At 36.1% G+C, this 15,195-nt stretch overlaps 1 protein-coding gene across 3 annotated transcripts in view; it reads right to left on the bottom strand.

Annotated features, from left to right (window-relative positions):
* AGMO (alkylglycerol monooxygenase) overlaps window positions 1-4,771 on the bottom strand; it is a 344,214-nt gene extending 339,443 nt beyond the window's left edge. Inside the window, exons 1-2 of one of the 3 annotated variants that reach the window (XM_077856706.1) lie at window positions 4,449-4,771; window positions 2,253-2,383 (exon numbers count right to left, since the gene is read on the bottom strand). In XM_077856706.1, coding sequence (XP_077712832.1) covers window positions 2,253-2,383; window positions 4,449-4,571 — 254 coding nt within the window. In that variant the 5' untranslated portion in view covers window positions 4,572-4,771. The remainder of the gene's footprint in view (window positions 1-2,252; window positions 2,384-4,448) is intronic. The other 2 variants (XM_077856705.1, XM_077856704.1) reach the window with 2 other exon arrangements.
* Window positions 4,772-15,195: the final 10,424 nt, after the last annotated feature.

Below are 15,195 nucleotides of genomic sequence, written 5' to 3'. Positions count from 1 at the left end.
CTGAAGGACTGCTTTGTTTTGATCTCTCCCATTCTCTCTCCTGTCTTTCTTTTTTTCCTTCTCTCCTTCCTCCCCATCTCCCTTATGCTTTGGGGGTTCGTTTTTAGCAAATACACACACACACACACACACACACACACACACATATGTAATTATATATATGAAATATATATATATTTGATTCTTATATATCCTGTTAAAACCCCGTACTCTGTTTTTTAACCACACTGCTTAGAAGAAATATAGTATTAAGGATGCAGTTTATATTTCTAGTAGTTATCATGTTATGATAAGAGGATAATCTAACTCTGCTTGTTACCAAAGTCCACCTTGAAAAAATAAAAGTAATGCTCAAACATTCATTCAGCTTGATGTCTCCTTGATTTCTTAATAAATTCATTCCAACTCAACAAAATGTGTGATCTTTAATTGTACCTGAGGGCAATTCTCAATTATCATGTTATTCTTACAGTTTGTCAGTTGTATAATTTCCATAAACCTGTACACTTAACTTCCTCAGAATAAACTACAGTAACCAACTGGGTAGTTTCAATGATCAATTCTATGTATCCTTTCAGCATGTTGAATGTATTTCTTGCTCAATTCTGTTCGAGGAGACATGAAACAGAGGAAATTATGTATAATTATGAACTCTTATTTAGCGTATTATGGGAATTAACTGCAAATAATTTGAGATATTATCCTCTAATTCTGACAGCAATGTGAAACCATAGGAGTGGATTTTCAGAGTCATTATTATGATAATTATCAGAATTATTACTATTATTTTATACCCACTAGTCTACTTTTCCATAGTAACATTTATGAAAGAAATTTTTACCTTTAGGTTACTTCCTATCTAAATAGTTTTATGCAATTATATGAAATTTTTCTACTTTTCTCAGATATCTTTAGGTTTTATTTTTGAAAAATCTATCTTGGTTTGCCACTGAGTGGTTCATAGAAACATTCTGAAGCAATGAGCACTAGTCAGAAATAAAGCTCTTAAAACAGTAAAAGAAGCAATGGGTGAGATGTAGGAACGAGAACATTCGTCAGCAATGCAAAGCACAGAGTTTTAAGGGAATCTTTGGTCACCCTCTGCCTCTTTGTTAAATCCTCACATATTAAAGAGCTTCCCACGCATTTCTTCTGCTTTCTCCTCTGCCTACATTATAATTTACTCTTCCTAAAAAGTAGTAGGTCATTTATTATTTACTGTTTGGTTCCTTTATCATCTAATCTTATCATCAACATAAAACTATAAAAATATGAAATTAAAAAAATCTAGGATGTACCAGACATCATTCCAGGCATTATAGTTAAAACTATGAAGAAGAACCCTCTTGCTCGCGAATTGCATGCAATTTATCAGGGAGGACTGGAAACAAAACGGGTAAGCATAATGCCATGTGACAATTCTATATCTGAGGTAAACACAAGATTCCCTGGGACCACAGTGAAGTGATACCTGAAGTACATTGGAGAACAGAAAAGATTCACTGAACAATGTGACCCTTTAAGAGAAGTCTTTGCTTAGACTTAAGAAATGAATCAGAGTCAGCCACGTGAATGGCTTTCCAAGCAGAGGGAAGCATGTGTGACATCTGGGCAATGGCAAGTGGTAGAGTATGGAAGGAACAAATATTGCAAAGGGGGAAAGAGAATGAAGGGAGCAAAAGTACAGGTAGATAGACAAAGGCTTCTATAGATCATGGGGAAAAATTCAGACATTATCCTTAGGCAAGATGGAACCTGTGAAAAATTTTCACCAGATCCACATTATGAAAATGTTTGACTGAAAATGAGCACTAGAGACAACTTGGGAGGCCATGTAGTAATTCAACCCTTTCTGCAATCTTTATTAGGGAGTGACTGTACCCCAGGTTACTTAGCGTGTGAATTTGCCTGAGGCAAAATTGATTTTCCAGGAGATAACTAGACCATAACTCAGGGTTGGGCCTAGGGTAAGGCAAGAAAAACCTTTACCTTGGGCACAAAATTTAAGGGGGCAGCAGTAAACTCAGTAATCAAGATAAGTAATATTTAGAGCAGTATCTTTAAAAATGTATACAAAAACAAATCTATGCTGAATAAAATATCAAAAATTTAAATAATGACAGAAACTGAATTCTTTGGGGATTTATGTGTATATGTGAAAATAGAGAAATTCTCCATATGGTGGGTTCCTTTTCCATCTTACTTAGAGAATTTTGGCTCATTCACTCACTGTGGCTAACCTACTAACTCACCTTGGAAGCCGAGAAAAAACACCGGCTGATATTGATGTTAATGCATCATCCAAACGACCTGGTGGCTTCCCTTTGAGAATCCAGCTGATGACCAGTTCAAGAAGCATTAAGGAAATGAAAAATGGAGTTGCCTGGAAAGGAAATGGCACAAAAAAAGATGTTATTGTGCTTGGTATGAAATTCTTCCACATTTCCTGATTAGTCATTCCAGAAGTCAGAGGCCCAGAGTGACATCTCATAGCAGGAGAAGGTATATACTTATCCTACAGGATCATTTCCTCCCAACAGGCAAAGTAATCTATTTATTTTGGATATATATGAAAAAGGTGCTCAAAATCTATCATCCAATTTGGAAATGAAATATAACATAGATGTAACCATGATATTTCTGCCAAGAAAATAATAAGATTAGGATGGACAGGTTTCAAGTTAGAGCTAAAAAAAAAATACATTTTAAAAAAGATTTTATTTATTTATTTATTTATTTATTTATTTATTTATTTATTTGACAGAGAGAGAGAGAGAGAGCACAAAGCAAGGGGAGTGACAGGCAGAGGTAGAGGGAGAAGCAGACTCCCCGCTGAGCAGGGAGCCTGATGCCGGACTGGATCATTACCTGAATGGAAGGCAGACTTAACCAACTGAGCCACCCAGGTGCCCCTAAAAATACATATTAAATAAGCACAAAAATCAGAAGTCTATTATCTCCATGACTAACACAGACCCTCTTTACAAGGCTTCACTTAGGACACATGCATTGCTAGTTTTTCATATTAGAATTACAGGAATGACAAAATTGAAATTGTAGAAACAAAGCATTTTCTTCCAAGTATTTTAGGGAATATGATCACTTAAAATGTGTATTTAAAACATCATTCAGGGGCACCTGGGTGGCTCAGTCTGTTAGGCATCTGCCTTTGGCTTGGGTCGGGGTTTGAACCCCACACCCGGCTCCTCGCTCAGTGGGAAGTATGCTTCTCCCTCTCCATCTGCCTTTATCCTCGCTCATGCTCTTTCTCTCTCTTTCCCTCTCTTGCTCTGCACACACTCTCTCAAATAGATAAATAACATCTTTAAAAAAAATTTAAAAAATCTAAAACATCATCCAAGTTTTATTCACTCAGATTTAGTTTTGTGCTATGGTAAGTGTTTTTAGGCTCCACTATGGATAACAAATATTGAACGAAGTTTGGTGTTAAATGCAAAAGGTAATGACTTATGAAGATGTGAGTACCACATTTTTCTCCTTAGAAAACTCAGAAAGGAATAATATCAAATCCTGAAAGTTATGGGTTTCACTCACTTGGAAACTGGTCATGAGTTCTGAATTTTCTAAACTGAACTCCCAAGAACATATTCTCTGATGTCATTTTTTTCCCCTTATTTCTGGTCTGAACTAGTAAGTGTTATAGGAACAACTTTGACAGGGTGGGGAACTTAGGTATTCAAGTTCTAATTCTGGATATTTCCACTTCCAATCATAGCCAGGAACCAGAAGTAAAAAGTGCCTCTGAACACTTCAGAATTTCAAAGAAAACTTGGTTCAAGTTCAAACTTAGGAAGTCAGAGTTAGACTCAGCTCTATATCCATTCTGCAGAACTACTCTACTAAATTCAAGAGGAAATAGTTTCCTGGGAGGTGGTTTGCCCTTTAAAACCAAAACTGTTACAAAGTTTACTGATGTCATATAACCATTTGACACTGAGCTTCTGACAGCTAAATTTGTAACACCACTGTATCTAGGAAAACTTTGTAAAGTTTTATCACATTCTGCAGTGACATATCCAAGGAAAGGAGTTTAACAGGAGAAATTGGTTACACATACTGTATGGAAATTCAAGTAGAAATTCTAATTGTGTTCCATGCCTTTATAAAACAGAATTGTTTTTTATTAGAATTTAATAATTTGAAGAACGAAAGTGAACAAAAACCCCAGGATGTGTTTAGCTTACTTATTATTTTTTTTAAATATTGTATTTGTTTATTCATGAGAAACACAGAGAGAGAGGCAGAGACACAGGCAGAGGGAGAAGCAGGCTCCATGCAAGAAAGCCCAATGTGGGACTCGATCCTGGAATCTCAGGATCACGCCCTGGGCCAAAGGCAGGCACTAAACCGCTGAACCACCTAGCAATCCCCTAGCTTACTTATTATTAAGAAAAAAGCAACAGTAGTCTCTTCCCAGAGAGTCTCACCTGTTTTACATAATCAGGCACCTCTTCCAGTATTTGGAATGACGTTTCATTGGGCTTCATCATGTAAAACATCATGCGAATTCTCTGGGAAACTGAAACATCCTGTTGGGCTTCTGGGTTCATGTCTGCCCTTGTCTGATTCCCAGCTGGAGAATATTTGTGATTCAGTGGTTGAAGCCAGAGGCTGAACAAAGAGGACGAGAGCTGTGCTGCACAGAACAAGCTCTTTGTCAGAGAACAGCTAGAAACAAAGCTCCATGGAGAACACAGCCAAGAGCCTGCGTAGAGACAAGAAAATACAGGGATCAAGACAGAGTTCAGAGTTCAGCGGTGCAGGACACGTGAGGAGGGAAAGGGGAGGAATCATGCCCAAATCTAAGATAAACACTGGAGTTTGACTGTAGGTGGAGTAACTTAACATTAAAAAGAAGTGGAAAAACAGACAAACAAAACAAAAACATGATACAGCCTTAGAAAGGGGAAGAAAAAAAAAAAAAAGAAAGGGGAAGAAAAAAGTGCTAACAAGTGAAAGTTCACTCTGAAAAAGTGTATGGCAATTCAAGACTCAGATCACGAAAGGAAAATTCTTTTTTGTTTTGTTTTGTTTTGTTAACTTCACGTCGTGTTCAGTTTGTAGTCTTCCTCGCAGAGTCTTATTTCCTGAAAGGACAGGGTGCTCTAATCTCAGTAAGACTAAGCGCAAAGTCAATAAGCACTGAATATATCAGACTGGTTATTGCCTATAGATTTCTGAATTTGTATGATGTTAACTTCTGAATGTTTGCAAACCAATTTAGGGGCATTTGGTTTATTACATGATCTATCATGTTTAATGGAACCTTGACTAATCACACCTGTATTCTTCTGAGTGCTTATGGGGACTCTGAAGAATCTGCTAAGATGTTGCTGCATGTCCATATTTGTGTTCTGTAGGAGGAGCACAAGTTGATTATGCCTTTTAGGGAGATTAGAGGGCACATTCCACTTTGAATAGTCAATTCTGCTGTTATATGACATACATGCTGATAAAAATCAGTATATTATGCAAAGCTGTGCAATGAAAACAATGAGGCATATGAGAAAAATAGGATTTGAGTGCAATACTGAAAAGTTTTGTAATGATCCATAAGGAAAAAAAAAGAAGATTGAGACCTGATAAAAATTATAGTACACTTTTCTACATGTGTGTTACATGGTTAAGAAATGTATAAACACTACAATAAGTATGGTACTTCATCTTGAAAAAGGCCTAACATTTGTTTGTGGAAGTGGGCATTGGAAAAGTGGTAGAACTTGAGTTATTGTGGAGTCAGCAATGTAACAGATGTTTGCTCCACTCACTATGTGGTTATTAGATAGCGTTCGTCTTTCTTTCTTTCTTACAGCAATTGTAACTTGTGTGTACTGCCATCTTTTAGTTCATTACTTGTTCCTTTGGGTCTTGTTTGTGAATGTTTTCTTCATCAGAATTCAATAAAAATGACCTGTGTTTTCTTCTAGAATGTTTCTAGGATTTTTCAGTTTTTCCTTTAGTTATCTGGACATCAGTTTGCACATGGTATAAAGTCATTATTTCATGTTATACCCTCCCTACCACCCCTGGACAGATCCCAGTTCTTCCCATACCATTATTTAAAGTCAGTACTTACTACACTATTTGTCAATATATCTGCACTGTTTCCAGGCTCTCCACTCTGTTCCATCGATGTATGTATCTATTCTTGTACTGTGTCATGTTGTCTTAATTATTGAACTACCATAATAAATTATAGTGACTTGTAGAATAACTTTTCACTTGTGAATTTTGTTCTTCAAAAATTTTAAAATATTTTTCACATTTGTCCTAGTGGATCTATTTAAACTAAATTTGAAAAAATATATTGGCACTTTAAGTGGGATTGATTTGGGAGAATTGACATCATAAGCACTCAATAAACTTGTCTCAAACAAATGAACATAGACACTACCACCATTTAAGCCTCATTCTGTATTTAAATGATGCTAATGCTAACTATTGATTCCTTATCCTCTCCATTCTTTTTTTTTTTTTTAGATTTTATTTTTTAAGTAATCTCTCCCCTGACATGGGGCTCAAGCCCACACCCCAAGGTTGAGAGTCACACACTCTGCTGACTGAGCCAGCCAACCACCCATCTTCTTCATTCTTTTTTTTTTTTTTTTTTCTTGTACTGGCACAAGTGGCAAAGTTTTCTGTCTTTTCTTCCTTTTTTTCATTAGAAGTTATAAATATGATTGGATGTCTTACCATATTTTTTTCTTACCTATATATGTGAAGAGTACTTTGGTTAAATATAAAATCTCTAGTTCAAAAATTAATTCCCCCTAAAATCAACAAAGACAAAACACTTTGGCTAGAAACCTGTCAGGTGAAGCAAGATATATGGAATAGATGGCTTAAAGCCTATACCAGGAGAGAAAGAGGAAGCCTGAGATAGTTCCAAGATGCTTTTCTTCCAGGTTTCTCTCCAAAGACTCCTAATCAATGTGGCTTTGCTGGCAGTCCTTTCTTTTATCTAAGTGGAAATTCTTATAAAGAGCCTGATATGAATGATAAGCATCCCATGAGAATTCTAGACATGAGAACTTGCTGCACTAATGTTCTCATTTACAAATAAATCAGAACAAAAAGACATCAGAAGCTTTCTGTATTGAACAGACATAAAAAAAAAAAACAAAGAAACAACAACAACAACAACAACAACAACAACAAAAAACCTGATATGAAACTTCTAATGATTCTGATAAGCATCCAGTCAAGGAAGAGAGATCTGAACAGGGAAAGTAATCTGAACAGGGAAAGTTTAATATAAAGAATTGTCAGAAAAAAAATTAAAAAAATAAAGAATTGTCAGTCTTGACATAGTCTGTAGAAATATTTTTCTAGATATATCTCATCAGGCAGGAGAAACAAAAGGAAAAATAAACCATTGGGAGTATACCAACAAAAAAGCTTTTTCACAGAAGGGAAAATCATCAACAAAATGACAAGGCAACATACTGAATCAGAGAAGATGTTGGGAAATTATATATCCAATAAGGGTTAATATCCTATATATGTCTATTATATATATATGATATTTTATATATATGTAGATATTTGTGCAACTCAACACTAAAAAATACAAATAATTAGATTTAAAAAAACTGCCAGAGGACCTAACTAGACATTTTTCCAAAGAAGACACATAGACTGCCAATAGATACAGGAAGAGATGTTCAACATCACCAATCATCAGGAAAATGCAAGTCAAAATCACAATGGGATATCAACTCACAGTTGTCAGAGTGGTTGAAATAAAAAAGGTAAGAAACAAGTGTTGGTGAGGAGAAAAAGGAACTCTTGTGCACTGTTGGAATGAAAATTCGCATAGCCACTGTGAAAAACAGTGTGGAGGGTCCTCAAAAAATTAAAAATGAAATTATCATATGACTCAGTAATTCCTCTACTGGATATTTACCCAAAGAAAATGAAAGGACTAATTTGAAAAGATACATGCACACCTATGTTTACTGTAGCACTATTTACAACTGCCAAATTATGGAAGCAACCCAAGTACCTATCCACAGATGAATGGATAAAGAAGTGGTATATACACACAATGGAACACTACTCAGACATAGAAAAGAATGAGATCTTGCCATTTTAACAACACAGATGGGCCTAGAAAGCGTAAAGCTAAGTTATTAAGGGCAGGCAAAGACAAATGCCATAAGGTTTCACTCATGCGTGGGATTTAAGAAACCAAAGAAATGAAAAAACCCAAAAGAAAAACACAAAACAGGGACGGCTGGGTTGCTCAGGGGTTGAGCGTCTTGCCTTTGGCTCAGGTCCTGATCATGGATTCCTGGGATTGAGTCCCACATCGGACTCCTTTCATGGAACCCGCTTCTCCCTCTGCCTGTATCTCTGCCTCTCTCTCTCTCTGTGTCTCTCATTAATAAAGAAATAATTAAAAAAAAAAAAAGAAAAAGAAAAAAACAAACAGACTCAAATACAGAGAATAAGCTGTTGGTTGCCAGAAGGGAGATTGATGGTGAGATGGGTAAAATAGGTAAAGAGGTTAGAGTACACTTATTGCGATGAGCACTGAGTAATGTAAAAAATTGCTGAATCACTATATTGTACACCTGAAAGTAACATAACATTGTATGTTTATTCTACTTTGTACAGGGGTGCCTGGGTGGTTCAGTCAGTTAGGCATCTTCCTTCAGCTCAGGTCACAATCTCAGGGTCCTGGGATTGAGTCCTGCTTTGGGCTCCCTGCTCACTGGGGAGTCTGGTTCTTCCTCTCCTCCTGCCCCTTCCCCCACTCATGTACTCTCTCTCTCTCTCCCTCCCCCCGCCCTCATTCTCTCTTAAATGAATAACATCTTTTTAAAAATTCTACTTCATACAAATAAATAAGTAAATAAAAAAATTGTCAGCTATAATAGGGAACTGGAGTAATGAGGGAGTGCCTAATTAAAATTGAAGGAACTCTAAAAAATATAGGAATAGCAGAAGTAGAGTAGTCAGTCCCCTCAGGGTGGATGGAGGAACTTACTGGAAATTGTGTTGGAAGAGGTCATTAAGAGGACCATGTTCACTAGTTGGCCCTCAGACTGGACTCACTCCTGTTTATGGAATGTACAGCCTGCCCACGATGCCCACAGCATTGCGCTTTCAACAATGATTATCCAGGGTCTGCTTCTGACAAAGCTTAACATCATCTTGCTAGCAAGGAAAAAAATATTTAAAAGACTCGGATCCATTTTCACAGCCAATAAAGTATGAACTTGGAGATGAAAAGAAGTAAAGTTTGTTTTGTTTTGTTTGTTTTTGTTTGTTTGTTTATTTTGAGAGGGAGAGAGCCCTCAATTGGGGGAAGTGGAGTGGGGCAGAAGTAGAGGGACAATATTAAGCAGGCTCCACGCTTAGTGCAGAGCCCGAAACAGGGCTCGATCTCTTGACTCAGATCATGATTGAGCTGAAATAAAGAGTCAGACAGTTAACTGACTGAGCCACCCAGGCACCATGTCTGAGAAGCAATAGGCCTCTAACACAAGACGTGATGCTTTTTAGTAATTACAGAAATTCTTCATCACAGACTCTTCTGCATGTGATACTTAGCCTTAATGTTTATAAAATTATAAATCATGTAAAAATAATTTTTAATGAGATGTGCATTATAAGAAGAGGAGGGAGAGAATCTCCACTTACTATCCTGCATTTTATTTAAGCATTTAACATTTCAGACTAATATTAAGTCTGAGTTCAATGTGACTTTTTTTTCCCCTTGAGTTACTCAGTTCTGCCTCTTGGATGTTTGTGAAATATTTTTGTGCTCTTGAAATTAAATCATTTTGGTGTGTTATTTCTTCTTCCTATAGGTATATCTTGAAGAAGCAGGTCTCTTAAACCTCAGATTCCAAATCTTCCTTTACTTCATGGAAATTTTCTGCTACTTTATTTTTCCTATTATTTTTGTTTCATTTATTTTTTTATACTTCTTCACAAATGTAATTTATGTTTATCAGATCCCATTTGTATCCACATCCATTTACTGTCTCTGAGCATTTTCATTTCTTATTTTCTAAGGCTCTCTAACTGATTCGTTCAAACCGATACTTTTGGTATATTTTTTCTTCACTATTTCTTCTGGCTCTACTCTAAATTCTACAATGACATTATTTGTTTTCTTAAACTCTTTCCTTAACTCTCTTAGTTGCCCTATTATGTCTATTGCTTATCACATAATTTCACTTTCCTTCAAATTCATGTCCTATTTAACTTCTTTATGTGCATACAACAGTTCTGCCTAAAACTATTCTTAATTTCCGGGGGGATTATAAGGAAGTCCTTCACCTAATTTTGGCATCCTCTTTCCCTGCCCTCATTTTCAATTTGTTTAACCTTGAATGGATATGTCTTTTCATACATCCCCCACCTCTAAAAGATGTGAATAACTATTTCTTGGTGATATACCTCCAACTATACATGGAGCTTCAGAGTTTACGTTTATCTCATCGGTTTAGCTTAAGTAGGTGGAGGAGGGGCTGTGAATATGGTCAGTCTCTACCAATCTTTGAATGTTTTTTATTGGTTTGGAACTGTTGTATTGCTGGCCAGTTTTCCTTAATTTGATTCTTGCTCTTTGGCCTCTTCTACTCCAGTCATACAAAAAGACCATTTAATATGTAATCTCTGTAATTTCTATCTATTGAGGCTGGAGAAGGTTGATGGTCTATTATGGAGGGCTTCCAGCCAGAAAATTTTGCCTTTTGATTTTGGACAATTTGACAACAGGGAAAAATGAGATCTTGTTTACAGAAAATCTTCTCAGTCCCTGTCTTTTCTCTTCTATGATAAATTCTCTACTCCTTGCCACCCCAGAGGGTTCCATCCTTCTCTGGGGTCATTGGCCGTAAAGACCAAAGTGACTCAGCCATATTTCTTATCACCAGTCCTGACCATTTGCAGATTACAGAGTTTATCTAATATAGCAGAGCGATCAAACTCTGCTTTTGAAAAACTGGGTTGGAGAAGTCATCTTTCTACTAGGCATTAAGAATAACACATCAAGGTTGAATTTCAAGGTAGATGCAAGAAAGGGGACCCTGACACATATTCCTTTTGTTTCTGTTGTTTTTATAAGGACACCAGTCCTATCAGATTAGGATTCCACCTTTGTGACCTGATTTAACCTTAGTTACTTCCAGGTATAGTCATATTGGGGGGCAGATCTTGAACATCTGAAATTTGGAGAGTCACAATTCAGTCCATAACACTTCTCCACATATCCTTCTCTTTAATTATTTGAGACAACTTCTTCTCTTACACCACCATCTTTAAAATTTTATTTTTCTGAGATTATAGAAACTATATATATTCACTATAGAAATATAGAAAAATGAAGAACATACTCAAGAAAAAAGATATCATAATCCCACCATATTAGTACTTTATTAATATTTTAATGTATATCCGTATTTAAAGTTTTCTCAGGTACATTATGTTAATAAATGAGTCCACACTCTATGTGTAATTTTAGGAGCAATTTTCTAAAAATTGGAAGCCCCATGATGAATGACAAAGCCTAAAAAGAGCAGGTGTTTTAGTCTCTGAACCACTACCCGGGAGAGCTCTCCATCCATTTAGAATATTATATAAGCAAAATTTAAACTTATAATGTGTTTTGTGTTTCACTTGGTATAGTTCCCTAACGTTCACTTGGTATAGTTCCCTAATGTTGACAAAAAGCACTGGAGGGTTTTGAACAAAAGCGTCACATAATCTGAGGTAGGTATTAAAGCCATCGGTCTAGGGGCATCTGGGTGTCTCAGTGGTTGAGCGTCTGCCTTAGGCTCAGGGCGTGATCCTGGGGTTTTGGGATTGAGTCCAGCAACAGCCTCCCCACAGGAAGTGCCTCTCCCTCTGCCTATGTCTCTTCCTCTCTCTGTGTGTCTCTCATGAATAAATAAATAAAATCTTAAAACAAAACAGAACAAAAAACAAAACAAAACATCAGTCTGGTTTCCATGTGAAGAATAGATTTTAAAGGGGCAGGAGCCTGCACAGAAGTGAGTGAGGTGGTCCAGGTACCACATGTGACTTTCACTAGGATGGCTTCTCCAGAAGTAGTGAGAAATGGAAAGGCTCTGGATACATTTTGATGGTAAAGTTGACAAGGTTTACTAACAGACTGGATGAGGAAATGTGTAGTTTCAAAAGTTTTGTTTAAGCAAATGAAAGAAGAGTTGTTGTTTACTACAACAGACAAATTGAGGGATTTGGCTTTAAACATGATATGTCTGCAGACATCTAAGTGGAGATGAGTCCAGCAGTTGGATATATAAATCCGGAGCTGAAAACTCAAAATAGGAGAATTAGCTATGAATAGAAAGAAGTGCTCACAAGAATAGAATAGCTACACGCCAAACATAAGGACGATTTCCACATATAGACTGTTCAACCATGTCTGTATGCATAAACAATACACATTTTAATTTGAAAACCATTTTTGTTACATTGATCTTATTTGCATGACAAAATTTTTGTAGTTCAAATACAGAAAACATAAAATATAATCTTCACATCACTATGAAATAGTCTCATTGCAGAAGTAATTGAAATAATCTTCCCTATTCTTATTTTAAGATAGAGTTAGAAAGCATACATTCTAAGAAACTGTCAAACTGGTTTTCCAAAGTGTACGTACCATTAAGCATCCCCACCAGCATGAGACTTCCAGTTGCTCTGCATGCTTTCCAGTCTTTGGCATATGCAGGCTTATTTTTATTTTTCATTATCTTTTTTCATATTTAAAAGGCTGCATAATTTGTGGCAAATATATTGTCATAACACAAAGTTCATTATTTTCATCCTTACATATTTTGAGGGCAATTTTTAAAAAATAATATAGCTATTTGCTGCTAAAATTTTAATATTGTCTATAAGAGCCTTTGAATCCTTTGTATTAATACTTTTCACTTAAAAATGGCACCATGTGAAACTTAAATCAATCTCTATTTTCTTAGATCAGATTTTATTACTTTTGGCCAAAGTCCTTTCCACGACTTAGAAGGCAAAGATCAGGTATGATCTTTAAGAAATTTATGGCATACGCTTGAGTTCAGAGCATAAAAAACAAATAGTATTTCAGAAGTTATTTCTTTAAAATCCCATCAAGCTAATACATCTCATTGTTATTTTAACAGTAGTCAGTGCCAAAAGAGCAACTCAGAGTGCTGCACACATATCAGTGTCAGAATGGATGTAACTCGCTCTTTATAGGATTGATTTTGAGTCAATGCTGGAATTAACCCAAATGCACAGTGCAGAATAAAAGAATGTGTAAGATCTCAAGAGTATTTCTTGAAATAGCTCATGAGGTTCTCTGCAAAGAGAAGAATTTATTTTGGAAAATAAGTTTGAAAAATACAAAATAATGCATATACTGCTTAGAAATTAATCTCACGTGGAATAAATATTTTAAAGGTTCTGACAAGTCCAGCAGCAAATAAATTTATTTGAATTTGCTCAATTTGGAGTTTCTCAATTGTAATTTATGCAGAATTCTTTTTACTCTCACACTTGCAAATACCTTGTAGAGCCTATATTACATACTGTATGGTTTGGGGATTGCTATTTAAATTAGGGTCTCTGTACAGCCATTTCTCTTTCAGGTAAAGAATGGACACATATCTCTGGTAATGGCAATTATCGCTTATAATCTAAGGGAGAAATCACTATGAACGACGTATATAATTCAAAATAAGTAAAAAGACAAGATTAGTGTTCTACACTACATACAAAAGTGTGTTTCTAATAATACCAGCAGATCAGACAAAGTCCTTTACCTAAATATCCATCACAGGAACTGCTGCCTGCTGATGAAAGGACCTGTGAACCTTCTTTTATGAAGCAGAGTTGAAGCAATTCATCGAAGACATAAATCCAGGTCTTATCATTCTCTAGGACATGTGGTTAGGAATTTCTCCCTAGTTTCAGTACCAAGAATAATGTGTTTCTCCTGAACAGCACTGGTGCTATTTAATTTTATGGATGCAATGAATCACCTACCTAATCATGTTTCCCACTTCAGATAGTTTAATATGTAGCTTAGTGCCAAATTTATGGCATAAATCTAGCCAGTGTATAGCACTCAAGTGGTAGCATACCAAACTCACCCCTGGATCCATATTGATTCCTGCCTATATTTTCCTTACTTAATTTTTATCACCTATTTTACTCTGTATGATTGAGCTTTATTGAGTGTACTGGTGTTAGATATTTTAATTCCATCTTGTCATGAGGTGAAGAGAAGTTAAGAGATTGTTTAATGAGTAAAAAGAGCAATTTTCTAGTTAGTGCCTCATTTTGACAGACATTCTCAGGGATATACTTGTAAATTTTTATTATCTTCACAAAAGCACATATTGTAATTAAGAAGACTTAGTATCTGCTGGGATCAGGCTGCTGGTGATGTCAATGGAAAAAATTAAAGATGTTTAGGAACTAATTCATGATCCAAATCCAAACTGATGAATTTTTCATTGTATTTAATTTTTATTTCAAGAATTATCTCCCTGAGGGATCCCTGGGTGGCGCAGCGGTTTGGCGCCTGCCTTTGGCCCAGGGCGCGATCCTGATAGACCGGGGATCGAATCCCACATCGGGCTCCCGGTGCATGGAGCCTGCTTCTCCCTCTGCCTGTGTCTCTGCGCCTCTCTCTCTCTCTGTGACTATCATAAATAAATAAAAATTTAAAAAAAAAAGAATTATCTCCCTGATGGGAATGGAAAATCATACATACCATGATGGAAAGCTATCAGGCAGATTCTTTAAAAATTTCAATATACACTAACCTTATGGTCTATCCATATAACTCCTAGAAATGTACCTAAAAGGAATGAAAACTACCCACCATGCAAATACCTGTACACACATGTTCACAGCATATTTATTTCTATTTATAACAGACAACACACAGTAATCCATTGGTTCAAAATATAGCATACCAAATATAACCATGGCCACATTGGGTTTCCAGGGAATATTCAGTAGTTCTGACATATTTCACTGAACAGCCTCTACCTTGATGTTTCTCTTTCTTATTTTTCATATTCAGTTTAACATCAATTCCTGTAGATTGTACTAGCAAACAAGTGGGTATTGGACCTACTTGTGAGTTGTGAAGTCAGATAATGGGTCATGAGTAGAATTTTTAAAATAAAGTAGGAAGAA

This window comes from Canis aureus, chromosome 18 (assembly GCF_053574225.1).
Source record: "Canis aureus isolate CA01 chromosome 18, VMU_Caureus_v.1.0, whole genome shotgun sequence".
Classification (NCBI taxonomy): Eukaryota; Metazoa; Chordata; class Mammalia; order Carnivora; family Canidae; genus Canis; species Canis aureus.
Note: the sequence above shows the minus strand (reverse complement) of the source record. Positions and strands in the feature narration are given on the sequence as shown.